This window comes from Hyperolius riggenbachi, chromosome 1, assembly GCF_040937935.1.
Source record: "Hyperolius riggenbachi isolate aHypRig1 chromosome 1, aHypRig1.pri, whole genome shotgun sequence".
Taxonomy (NCBI): Eukaryota; Metazoa; Chordata; class Amphibia; order Anura; family Hyperoliidae; genus Hyperolius; species Hyperolius riggenbachi.
Genome location: NC_090646.1, coordinates 464,941,202 through 464,954,229, shown reverse-complemented (window position 1 = coordinate 464,954,229; position 13,028 = coordinate 464,941,202). Strand labels below are relative to the sequence as shown.

Genomic DNA, 13,028 nt, shown 5'->3' with positions numbered 1-13,028 from the left:
CTGCCATGCGAAATCGCGGGTAAAAACGCATGCAGAAACTCATCCGCATGCGTTTTTTACAACCGTCGGAATGCGGCCGAAATCGCGTCGCAACAGTGGGAACGAGCCCTAAAAGAGAACTGAAGTGGCAACCTTCATAGGAATATTGCTAAATCTTTTCCTGTTTGAGCACTTACCTTACCAGCCCTACCATTTCCATAGCATGACAGAGCAATGAGCTGCATAAGCGAATCAGCTGCTGATTGGCACTTTCAAAAATTCCCACATATTAAGGAAATTAATTTATTGGTTATCAAAGCATTGTTCCAGCAATGTAATCACACCTAAAAACAAGAAGCATTTTGTTTGGACGCAAGTCTCACATCGGTTCCAAAGTTCAGCAGTTTCCCAGATAGGTATTCTAATGTCCAACCAGTTCCCTTTTATCAGCTTAATCTTAACAGAATCTGAAAAATCTGACAAGTGCATTAACAAAAATGTGTCTGTGGATCAGCAGGCAGCCTTGCAGGCTCTGGCTAACAACCCTTGTCAGTACAGTTGTAAATGGCCGGAGGCGCGGTCACTGTCACAGAACAGCCCCTAATCCCATCTGATGATGATGGGATCAAACTTCCACAGGTCAGGGTGACCCATATGCACGAGGTTACTGAAGGGAGAAGTGCTCCACTGGAAAGGGGGAACCTGGTCCCACGTAGGCCCATTAACTACCACCATCTTGTGCTGCTTGGCAAACTCATAACTGGTGACCTGGAAAAGAAAAAGAAAGTTACCCATGTTAGATTAAGATACAGGTTAAAAAAAAAAAAAAAAAAAAAAAAAAAAAACAATATTCATCATATGGGCAAAATAAAGGCACCCTTTTAATTAATCAGTTAAAGAGACACTGAAGCGAAAAAAAAAGGATGATATGATTTGTATGTGTAGTACAGCTAAGAAAAACAAACATTGAGGGCTGGTGCACACCAAAAACCGCAAGCAGATCCGCAAAATGCTAGCAGATTTTTGAACGCTTTTTTTTATTTTTATGAGGCGTTTTGCTAGCGTTTTGCGGATTGCTGCTGCGGTTTTAAGTATAGTAGATATCAGATATTGTTACAGTAAAGCTGTTACTGAACAGCTTCTGTAACAAAAACGCCTGCAAAACCGCTCTGAACAGGCGTTTTTCAGAGCGGTTTGCGTTTTTCCTATACTTAACATTGAGGCAGAAACGCATCCGAAATCCAAAAAAATGCCTCACCCAGGCATTTTTCGTTTCTGCAAAACGCCGCCTGCTCCGGTGTGCACCACCCCATTGAGATACATTGACCAAGCAGATCCGCAGCCGCAAACTGATCTGAAAACGCGGAAAAAGCCGCTCGGTGTGCACCAGCCCTAAGATCAGATACATCAGTCTAATTGTTTCCAGTACAGGAAGAGTTGAGAAACTCCAGTTATCTCTATGCAAAAAAGCTATTAAGCTCTCCGACTAACTTAGTCGTGGAGAGAGCTGTTATCTGACTTTTATTATCTCAACTGTAATTGAACTATTTACTTTTCCTCTGCTAGAGGAGAGGTCATTACTTCACAGACTGCTCTGAAAGACTCATTTTGAATGCTGAGTGTTGTGTAATCTGCACATATTATAGAGTGATGCAATGTTAGAAAAAACCATATATACCTGAAAATAAAAGTATGAGAATATTTTCTTTGCTGCTAATCTTCTAGTAATTCTTCATAGTACACAACCAATTCATTATATCATATTTTTTTCGCTTCAGTGTCTCTTTAATAGGTGCATACACACACACACTATTTGATTAAAACGTTTTGATCAGCTAGCAAACTTGCATTTGCTTTGATAACCAATCATAATTACCCCAATGGGCTCTATTCATAAAACATTTGCGGAGAAAAAAAAAAACGCATCTGTATTTTAGACTTGTGTGCTAATTCATAAAAAAAAAAGGTTTACTATTGCGATAATAGGTCGGGGAATTTCTGCACTAAACTGGCGGTGCTGCTGAGTTGATACATTTTCTCTGTGCAGAGGCAGATATAGTATAAAGGAGGCAGCCCCAGCTTCTCTTTAGATGTGCATTTTTTTTTTAAATTGCCTCTCCTTGCCCTGAATCTGTCTAATAGTCTTTCTAAACAATTTAATTGCTGCAGCTTAGAACTTCAAGAAATGTTACACATGCAGGCTTTCTGATGTGAAATTTATCTGAAAACAGGTACCCAAGGGGTTAAAAATACAGCCTTGGTATTCTGGGATGCAGTATTTGTTCTGCTCTCACTGCAGCTGCGTTCTGTGTTCTCCGCTCACATTCCGCCTGTTGTAATCTTTATGAATTAACCTTCAGTGACATGTGTTGTGATAATCACTGCACAAGGCGGTAATTTCCCTGCACTGCTCAGGAATTGTAGCTTTTCATGCGGAAACAGGTTTTATGAATGGACACTTTGCTAAATGGTCGGTAAAGGCAGCGGTTTTGAGCATTAACGCATGCGGGAATGCTTTATGAATAGAGGCCAATGTGGTGATGTGTAGTTCCATTCACGTGAATGGCGCTACAGTAGCGGTCAGTCTGCTCGCCAAAAACAAAGGCCACCATTACGTCCATTGTTGTCGTGAAAATCAAAACATGTCACACATGGCGACCCAGCCCTCAGACCCGCCCCCACCTTAAATATCTTCAAACAAGCCCTCAAGACTCACATTTTCATGGTCGCGTACCCCCCTACACCAGCACCATAATACATTCTGTTGGACACCCTCACAACAGATGCACCTATTGTCTCCATCCCTACCCTTTAGATTGTAAGCCTCTGGCAAGGCCCTTCTCCCTATTTTTCCAGCTTGATTATGCAATCTTACTGTCAATCGCACCTCTTGCAGACTAGAACAGTCTATTTTGACCTATGACACTGTACGGTTAAAAAATTTGCATAATCATTGTTTTGTTGTGAGTTTCCTGTATGTCCTAACTTGAATGTTAACCCATTGATCTATTGTGCAGCGCTGCATAATATGTTGGCGCTTTATAAATACAATAATAATAATAATAATAATAATAATAATAATAATAATAATAATAAATAGCAAAACAGGCAAATTGATATTTCAAAACACAATTGTACTCCACTCAGTATTACGGACGCAAGTAGAGGTTTTTAAAAACTAAGTGGTAAACTGTATTGGCGATCTACACAATGGAAGTCACAGCTGATCCTCACTTTATAAAATCGAAAAAGTGGAAATAAACTCCGATGGAGCATTGTAACGTAAATTGGTGCGCAGTGTGCAGCTGGATGCCACCTTGTTTGGATCTGCAAAGTGGTAGAAAAGTGCAGTTATGTACGCAATTTAAGCCATTTATAGCTGATCAGACATGTATATTTCAGCCCCTAAGAGAAACACAATCTAGGAATGTACTGCTGCAATACTACCAACCTTCATGTCAGTGCCACCATGCTGTCGCTGGCGCATAGCTCCAAACGGGTAAGTACCATTGGCGGGATTGAGATCGGAGCGAGCAGAGATTGCATTCTCACCATTCTGCTCTGGGTCACAACCCGAGCACCGTGACAATGGATCATGAAGATAATCATTGTATCTGAAACACAAAGTCCAGCATATTATTTTCTGCAGAGAGCAGGATCAGACACGGCATTGCGAATTCATTTATAGAAATAGGGATTTTTTTTTTTTCTTCAAACCATTGCTACAAGTTCAGTGACCGTTTTTAAAAAGCGGCAGGTGCTGGACACAAAACAGGAGCTTGATGGCTGTTTAGCATGGCAGTGCTTCTTCTGAGGTGGATCCATGAAAAACATCAGTCAAGCTCCTGTTTTGTGCCCAGCACCATTACCGTCATGCTAATCACGATAGGACACATACCATTTGTACGAACTTGTATCAATGTTTAACAGACGTTACTTCTGCAATAAATGAGTTTGCACTGCAGTGCGGGATCCTGCTCGCTCCATTTACACACAGTCTGCTTGTATTAGATCCAGAGCATTAACCACCCTGGCGTTACATGAAAATCGCCAGGGCGGCGTGCGGACAGTTTTTTTTCAATGTTTTTTTTTTTTCTGAAAGTTAGCTACATGATTCACCACTAGAGGGCGCATCTGCCCATCTAGTCGGATCGCTGCCAGCTTTTACAGCAATCAGAAAATCCTGTTGTAAATGGGATTTTCTGCTTGGCTTCCCTCGTTGACATGGCGACGATCGGGATGACGTTATTCACGTCATGGTGTCGGGGGGGGGGGGGATTGGGGTGTCCGATCCAGCCCCATAGCGCAGCCTGGCACTGATTGGCCAGGCTGTGCAAGGGGTCTGGGCGGGGGGGGGGGCTCCCTTATGCCACCGCTAGCAGCGAATTGCCGCGGAGCAGCGGCGATCGGACACCACACGCAGCTAATCGGCCCACAGGGGCCAGAGATATCCACTGCGGCGTTAATGGACGAGCTGAGCTTGTCATTACCGCCAAGGTGGTTAAGCAAGTGGTAATAGCCAGCCTCCTGAAGGTAGGCTCCTCAAATGTGAATACCAGACATAGATAGTGCCAACACTGCTGTACTCTACTACTATTCGCATATTTTTTGCAGTGCCCTGCTAAGTTTGCTGTACTTTTACGTTTGAATCAAAGTCTGCAAGCTAAATCATTCAAAGTGTTAGTCATGTCAAAAACTGTAAAAAGAAAAAAAGTACCAGGCATAGTATACCAAACTGGCAGTATGACCTCACCTCATTAGCTTTATCATCGATGAAAGATCTTCTACAAGAGTGTGATTTCGGCGGAATATCTCAGCCCTGGGCGTTTTGGAGTAAGTAAACCAGTCCCCATATTTTTTAACCAGCTCAGGCTGGCCACTTGCATTAAAAATATCCTCATAGAACCTGAGGGGGAAAAAAAAAAACACCCACAGATGAGGGAAAATACTGTATACAGCCATCTAATTCCACATTCTCTCACAAAGCCACAAAGCACTAAATTCAGATAATCCTTAATATGATTTTTTTACAGGAAGTGCCATGACACCTACTCAGTCATGCATTTAGAGCAGAAGGTACTTACGGGACATTGTAACTGGGCCAGTATGAGGTCTCATAAAGAAGACTGGACTGATCATCCCATGTCACCAAGCCTCTAAATAGAAAGAAAAAACAAGAACGTGTTAAGTACTTATGTACAGGGAAATGTCCCTCAACTGCTCTATGTCACAGCTTCCCGCCCGCTTCCCTTGCCTCCAATCTGCAGGGAGGGAAGGGACATGGGCGGGGAGCAGCAACAGAGGAGGCGGGGAAGCGACCAGAATGACAGTATACATGTAAACCGCCTGCTGGCCACACGCTGTGCGTCGCTAGCATGGCCGTTTACTTTGGTGGGCATAGCAGAGCGCAGGGGGGGGGGGGAGGGGGCTGGTTGGAGAGGCTGGGCATTCTAAGCAGATGCAATTAGGATTTGTAAAACCCACCTCGGGTTCTCTTTAAGAAGGCAAATCACACCAAGCATTTTAGTAGGAGGGCTTTTCGGTCATTTAGTCCCCTATACTTTTCTAGTGGTTTGGGTCACCCCGTTTTGTATCACTTCAAGGACACCACAAGTGGCGTTTCATTACTTCTTGGCTTGTTCAAGGGCTTGTGTGACACTTTTCATGCGTGTGTCCACTTTCCGCCACCTATGGGCGGTTGGGAAGTGGTTAATGTGTAACTGTTGGACATAAAAACAAAAATCAATTCTTTATTTTTATCTGATAAACAAGTAATACGGATGCGAACCAATTCAAACGTTAAAATCACTATTTCTTGGTTTGTTGATAAATGATCATTCCCCAGTTTACCAGAGTTATTTGGTACACAAAAAGGAAGTTGCAGGGTATGCTGGGATGTCCCTTTTTGCTTCTCTACTTCCTCTCAGACTTAACTAATGCAGCCTGATTGGCTGAAGCCTCTTTCCTTCCCGTTTTCCCCTCCCACACCTCCGTTTCTCTCCGATTGGCCAATATTTCTCATGCTGAGACAATGCACTTTCTATAATAGAGGGCTGGAAAATCAGAGGAGAGTAAGGGAGGAAAGGACATCAGGATTGGATTCAAAATATTCACAAAGATAATTTCCCTAGGTAGCCTCCGCCTCAGGCCTAGCTAATCCTGGATCGCTGGTGCTCAATCCTCCCGTCAGTCACCACTCCACAAGTAGTATATCTTATCAATAAGGAGGAGAAGGCACCCAGCTGGCTTTTCAAACTTGCGTTTATCGAATCATTAGCAGTTACACAACATTTTGTTTTGGGAAAATCCCCTTCATCGGGTGTACATGCTTACAACAGTTCACAGTGTTTAAATAGATTATCACGTATACCACTGCAAGCCTGGTATACTTGATAAGGTATTTAAAAACACAACTATTGTAAGCATGTACACCTGATGAAGGGGATTTCCCCAAAACAACACGTCGTGTAACTGCTAATGATTTGTTAAACGCAAGTTTGAAAAGCCAGTTGGGTGCCTTCTCCTTATTGGATTCAAAATAGCCACACTTAAAATGGGAACTGCTTAGAAGGGATTTCTCTTTATTTACTATAGAAAAATAAAAAAATAAATCACTAAAATCAAAAACGTGGACAGCGCAATACATAGGTTATATAATTAGAGCAAGTATTTTTGTTTTTAACTTAACAAGTCAACTTTATTGTGGATATGAATAAGACGTACAGGTGTCGACCGTACGCAGACGGCTTGCATAATACAATTGCAGGTAAGTGGTACAGAGGAGAAAAAAGGTATAAAAAGCATTGTCTTGAGGGTGTTGGTTTTAATGTGGAGGAAAAAACCTGCATGAGAAAGACTGCTGTCTCGCTTTTAGTTAAGGAGAGATTAATCAACAAAGTGACATGTTATATGCTAATTAACATGAAAGAAGGCCCAACAAAAAACTAAATATATACAAAAACAGCCAAGATCCAGAGGGAGTTCCCCCCCCCCCCTGTCCACCACCACACAGCAAATTCCATATAGTTACATGGTCCATTAGCAGAGATTAAACTCCAGAACGAGTGTAGCAGGAAGTGATCCAAGTGTCCCAGATGGAATGAAATTTTCATTCTGCTCCCCTACGGGTATACAGTGCTTTGTGGAATGGTAACATGGTGTTTATGACTAATCCAGTCAGACAGTTCAGGGACCAGTGGTTGTATCCAGGCCTGGGTAAGGACCTTGCGGGCAACATGAAGCACATTGAGCAGGAAAAATTTGGTGAATTTCTTACGGATATTGTGTGAAAACATATTAAGCAGGCAAAGTTTGGGGTCAAGAGTTACTGGACAGCCCATTTTGTCATTTAGAAATTTTACAATTTGTTGCCAATACAGGTTCACTTCAGGACAAGACCAAATCATGTGATAGAAGGTACCCCGGGTTAGGGCGCATTTAGGACATAGAGGTGAGTATCCGGATTGAAATTTAGCTAGTCGGACTGGAGTGAGGTAAGCTCTATGTATCACGTAGAGACTGAGTAATCTATCCGGTACGTGGGGGGGGGGGGAACCCTAGCAGAATCTTCCAGAGCCTCCTCCCAATCTTCATCGGAGATCTCCCCAAGATCCTGCACCCACTGAGATTTCTTAACAAAGGCTCTACGCGTAGCACCAGTAATCATAATGGCAGAGTACAAGGCAGAAATTAACTGACTGGAAGAGGGGCCTGTAACAATGTTAAGTATACCGGAGTCAGAAAGAGAAGGTGGTATTGTGGAGAACTGAGTTTTTAAGGCATGTGATAATTGTATGTGGTAAAATCGCATAGATGATGGCAGTGAGAATTTGGACACTAGTTGCTCAAAGGGGACAATAGATCCAGAGTCAATGACCTGATGCGAGTATACCACGGTCAGCCCATAATCTGCTATTGGGAAGCTTACGGAGTTCAGGAAGGCTTTGATTTTCCCAGAGAGGGGTAAATTTCACAGGGGCATCTGGTTCAAGAAATTTATGTGCAGTATCCCAGACTTTAAGAGTTTGGCGGAAAGTATCCGGAAATGACTTGATATGGGGAGAATTTTTGGCTCCGGTTGCTATGATGGAGAGGGGGTCCATGTGGTGGAGTGGAGGAATGTCACCGAACAGACCGCAGGTGCGATTCCTGTTAATGGTGAGATTGAAGAATATATGTGACAGTTGAGAGGCCAGGTAGTATATATGGCAGTTAGGAACTGCTATGCCCCCTAAATCTTTTAGGTTTTGGAGAGTAGTCAGAGAGGCGGTGTCTCGAAGACCCCCATATAAATGGAGTTGAGAGTATTTATTTTAACAAAATTAACATATGGTAGGTAAATCGAGGCATTCCATGAAACGTAGCGCACCTTAGGAAGTAGGATCATTTTGAACAGATTAGCTCGACCAACTACACCTATAGGGAGCGTGGACCAAGCCTGAAATTTAACAGTTATATAATGTAGCAACGGTGTCCAATTTAAGGACACAAAGTCCTGTGATGTACGTGAAATCTTTATACCAAGGTAGGTGATCACTGACGCCCATTGAAGAGGAGAGGTGGCTTAAGACAGGGTTGGGGGGGGGGGGGGGGGGGGCGGAACACATCAATGGGGAGTATGTAAGATTTAGACCAGTTAATGCGTAATCCTGAATATTGACCAAAGCCATTTATAATTTGGAGGGAACGATGCAGTGAGGGACCAGGGTCACTTAGATATAAGAGCATGTCATCTGCATAGAGACTGATTTTAGCAATGTTAGCTTTTTTAAGGCCTTGAATCAAAGGGTCTGATCTTATCAGAGCAGCCAAGGGCTCGATTGCCAGGTCAAATAAAAGGGGGGGGGGGGGGGGAGATAAGGGACAACCCTGTCTCGTGCCTCTTGTTATAGGAAAAACGTCAGAGATCCAGCCATTAATACGTATTCTGGCGTAAGGGTCAGTATATAAAAGTTTTACCCAAGAAATAAAATCGGGGACCAATGTTATAGCGATGCAAGGCTGCCAGCAAGAAATCCCACTCAATTGTATCAAAGGCTTTGGCGGCGTCAAGAGACACCACCACCCTGGTTCCAACACTCATGCTCTGTCTGCATAGCAAGAAACAGCCTACGAATGTTAAAGGAGGTTGATCTGCCTGGAATGAATCCAGATTGGTCTGGGTGTACCAGAGAGGTTATTACTTTGTTTAATCGTAATGACAGTAGCTTGGCAAGAATCTTAGTATCGGTCTGAATTAGGGAGATTGGACGATATGCATCACATTGGAGGTTTTTTTTGCCTGGTTTCAAAATTAAAGTTATTAAGGCTTCTCTCAGAGAGGGGGAGAGACCCCCAATTCTAGGGCATGGTTATATAGTGCTAAAAGCTTAGGTGCTAGTAGGAATCTGTATTGCTTAAAGAATTCGCCTGGCAGGCCATCAGTGCCTGGAGATTTGGAAACAGGAAGAGAAGAGATAGCATCCTCGATCTCTTGAGTTGTAAGTGGGGCATCTAGTAGCAGCTTATTAGAATCGTCTAGAGAGGGAAGGGGGATGGCCTCTAAATATGTATTAATTTCAGATACGGAGGCAGAGGAGGACTTTGTATATAGGGATTTATAGTGAAGGGCAAAGCATTGCAGTATATCATTGGGGGGGTGGGGGGGGGCTGAAAGGACAGAGCCGTCTGCGCCTTCTATTTTAAGGATAACCTGTGGGGCGGTCGGTTCTCTAGATAATTTAGCTAGGAGTGCGCCGCATTGCTCACCCATCTCATCGCTTTGCCTTAACTAGAAGGAGCTGTTCATAAGCAGCAAGTTTAGACTTGTAGGAGTCATTATAGGAAGAGGTAGGATTGGTTGCAAAGTCGGATAGGGATTGTTGTAGCTCTAGGAGAGCAGCGCGTTCGATCATAGCAGAACTAATCTTGATGCTTTTTATTTCAGAGGAAAAGTGCTGTCTAGTGCTGTCTAGTAAATTGTTTGAAAACCTCCCATATCGATGTAACTGATGCGGATTGACCTTGTATGTCGAAGAGGCGAGCTTCTTCAGTTGATTTTGCCTCACTTATTTTGGTTAGCCAAAATGGATGCAATCTCCAGAAAGTTATCTTAGGAGGAAAGGACCAATTTAGATGGATAAGGTATGGGGAATGATCTGACATGAGGGAGGGGAGGAAACAGGCCTTGCGTATATTAGCAAGTAGAGATGATGATACTAGGATATAATCCAGGCGAGAGTGAGATTTATGCGATGCAGAGTAACATGAGAATGCCGGAGTGTCAGGGGATTTTACAGACCAAGTGTCATATAAGGATACCTCCATAATAAGAGTTAGCAATTTAGTGATTCTGGGAACATTAGAAGTTGGAGTATCCGGCTGGGGGATTTTATCAGTGCTAGGGTATAAGACAGTTAAAATCCCCGAGCCAGATCGAGGGTACCTGTGGATGAAGAGCAATAAAATTCAGTGCAAGTTTCACTACAGCAAAAGAGAATGGAGGAGGTATGTAGATGGCAATTAAGTAGGGTAGGGACATTGTACAGCAAGCAGTGAAGGAACACGTATCTGCCCTCATCGTCAGTGACTTGATCTATTAATTGAAATTGAGCACTTTTAGCAATTAAAAGAGATACACCCCTAGACTGTGAGGTATACATGGAGTGAAAGGACCAGCCGATCCAGGCGCGACGTAGGGCCATAGGAAGATTACCATCTAAATGAGTCTCCGGTAACACAAGTATATCCACATGCTGCTTGCGTAGAAATTCCAATACCACCGTTCTCTTAATTCTGTCTCGTAGGCCCCTAACATTCCACGTCAAGAAAGACGGAAGTGCTAAGGGGTCGAGAGAGAGTAGTCATATTAGAAGACTATATAAGTGAAAGGGAGACCATTCAGTTTAGTGGGGTATGGGGAAGGGGTAGGGGGGGTCCCGGCTGAGAGACAAGGGGTTAATATAACTCTGAAAAGTATTACCCAGCACATAGCCCAAAACATAGGGCCTGAGCTTTATCCCAAAAACATATATTAACGTATACATTGCATATGTAACATGCGGTATCCTATAAAAGCTAGGAGAGAAACATGTTAGTAGAACATAAAATAAAAGTAACTGTGGGTGCGACATCAAAGATTTTGCATAAAGCCTTGCTCTATACACCAAGCGAGCAACCTGAAGTCTTGTGCCTCGGGTATTATAGCAGACTATTTAGAAAACAATCAAGGAAAGGAGGGGAAAGGAGATCTAGTATATAAAATATAAATGGTAAAATGTTCCGAAGAAGTAAAGACAAAAACTGTCACATAGTTACCAACTGTAGATCATGGAGGCAGGGTATAGTCCGCGGCAGAGCGGCAAGTCATGCCAGGTGACGCAGCAAATAGGTAAATAGGCAATAAAAATGGTGGAGGTTATTGCGTACATCCATACTGAAAATAGGAAGGCTGTGATAAGTGTCTCACTCCTCTAAGCTTGATTGTGATTTGTTCTTATCAATCCATGCGTAAACTTCAGCGGGAGATTCAAAAAATAAAGTCTTGCCATCTGAAATGACTCTAAGACGGGCGGGGAAGAGCATGGCGTATTGCAGGCCTAAGGTCTTTAGCTTGCGTTTTGCATCCTGGAATTTGGCGCGTTGTTTCTGAGTTCCCACTCCAAAATCAGGGTATATGGAGATGGAGGTATTGTCCAACTTGAGGTTTCCCTGTTCGCGGGATAATCGGAGGACTGCATCACGATCCTTAAAGTTGAGTTTTGCAATAAAGGTGCGCGGAGGAGCCCCAGGCGGGTTAACTTTGGAGGGTATACGGTGGGCCCGTTCAACTGAGAAGGTATGGGAGAAGGAATCCCTACCGTACTGCGAAACGAGTAAATCCTCCAGGAAGCGAGAAGGGTCGTCTCCCTCCGATTTCTTGGGGAGGCCCACCAGTCGTATATTTGACCTGCGTAGGCGGTTCTCCATATCCTCCTGCCGAGCTATGATAGTCTTAATTTGGCCTTGCGTCGTGCGCATATCAGATGGAAGCGATTTGTAGCTGTCCTCAAGTGTAGAAATCCGGGCCTCGGCGTCAGACGCGTTCGTGGAGGTTGTGGACATCTTGACGAAGAAGTTGCAAGTCGACCTTGACCTCTTCAATTTTAATAGTAAAAGTGTCAATCAGTAAAGTTTGTAGGGCTGAAATTGCAGCGAGGATAGATTGAGCTTCAGAAGAGGAGACCTGGTCTGATGGGGAAGCAGGGTCTTCGTCTCCAGCCGGGCCGCCATCTTGATCTGCGCGGCGAAACTGTGACTTTTTCTGCCTTCTTCGGACCCATCTTGCTCCGGCTAATGATCGGCGAGGTAAGGAAGCAGCTGTGGGTAGGTTTGAAGTCCCTATTGTAGCAGGATAAGAGCAGGATAAAAGCTAAGGTTGCTCACGAGGTGAAGAGCGCCGAGAGGTGCGACCGCTCACATCCTCGTTCCGGCCACGCCCCCTCAAGTAGAGCAAGTATTTACTTATATACAGGTAATCCGACTTAAGAACGACCTGCCAATACGAATGGCATGGATTCAGCGTTCCCATGGGAAAAAGCCAAAAAAATGTTTTTTTTTCAAATTGGACTTGTAGTTTGAGAAAATCGATTTAAAAAAAAAAAAATATCAAATAAAAAACATGGCTTTTAAACCTGTATAAGCAGGCACAGAGGGCAAAGGTGACACAGAGGGGGACACTGGAGGCACAGGCGGGCACAGAGGAGGTACAGGGGACAGAGATAGCACATTGTTCAGACTTAACCACTTCCCGACCGCCTAACGCACAGAGGCGGCCGGGAAGTGGAGCCCTTAAGGACCGGCTCACCAACAGAGGCGGCGGTCCATTTAAGGGCATGGGTGGAGCGATCGCGTCATCCGTGACGCGATCCTCCGCCGGCGCCTGTCAATGCTCGCCCGCCGCAACATCCCGCCGGCTGTACGGAAGCGCCGGCGGGATGTTAACCCCGCGATCGCCACATACAAAGTGTATAATACACTTTGTAATGTTTACAAAGTGTATTATACAGGCTGCCTCCTGCCCTGGTGGTCCC

At 44.0% G+C, this 13,028-nt stretch overlaps 1 protein-coding gene across 1 annotated transcript in view; it reads right to left on the bottom strand.

Annotated features, from left to right (window-relative positions):
• Window positions 1-268: 268 nt before the first annotated feature.
• Window positions 269-13,028, bottom strand: part of PLBD2 (phospholipase B domain containing 2) — a 46,450-nt gene continuing 33,690 nt past the window's right edge. Inside the window, exons 9-12 of the mRNA XM_068239682.1 lie at window positions 5,064-5,135; window positions 4,733-4,885; window positions 3,431-3,593; window positions 269-747 (exon numbers count right to left, since the gene is read on the bottom strand). Of these exons, the coding sequence (XP_068095783.1) occupies window positions 580-747; window positions 3,431-3,593; window positions 4,733-4,885; window positions 5,064-5,135 (556 nt within the window). The 3' untranslated portion in view covers window positions 269-579. The remainder of the gene's footprint in view (window positions 748-3,430; window positions 3,594-4,732; window positions 4,886-5,063; window positions 5,136-13,028) is intronic.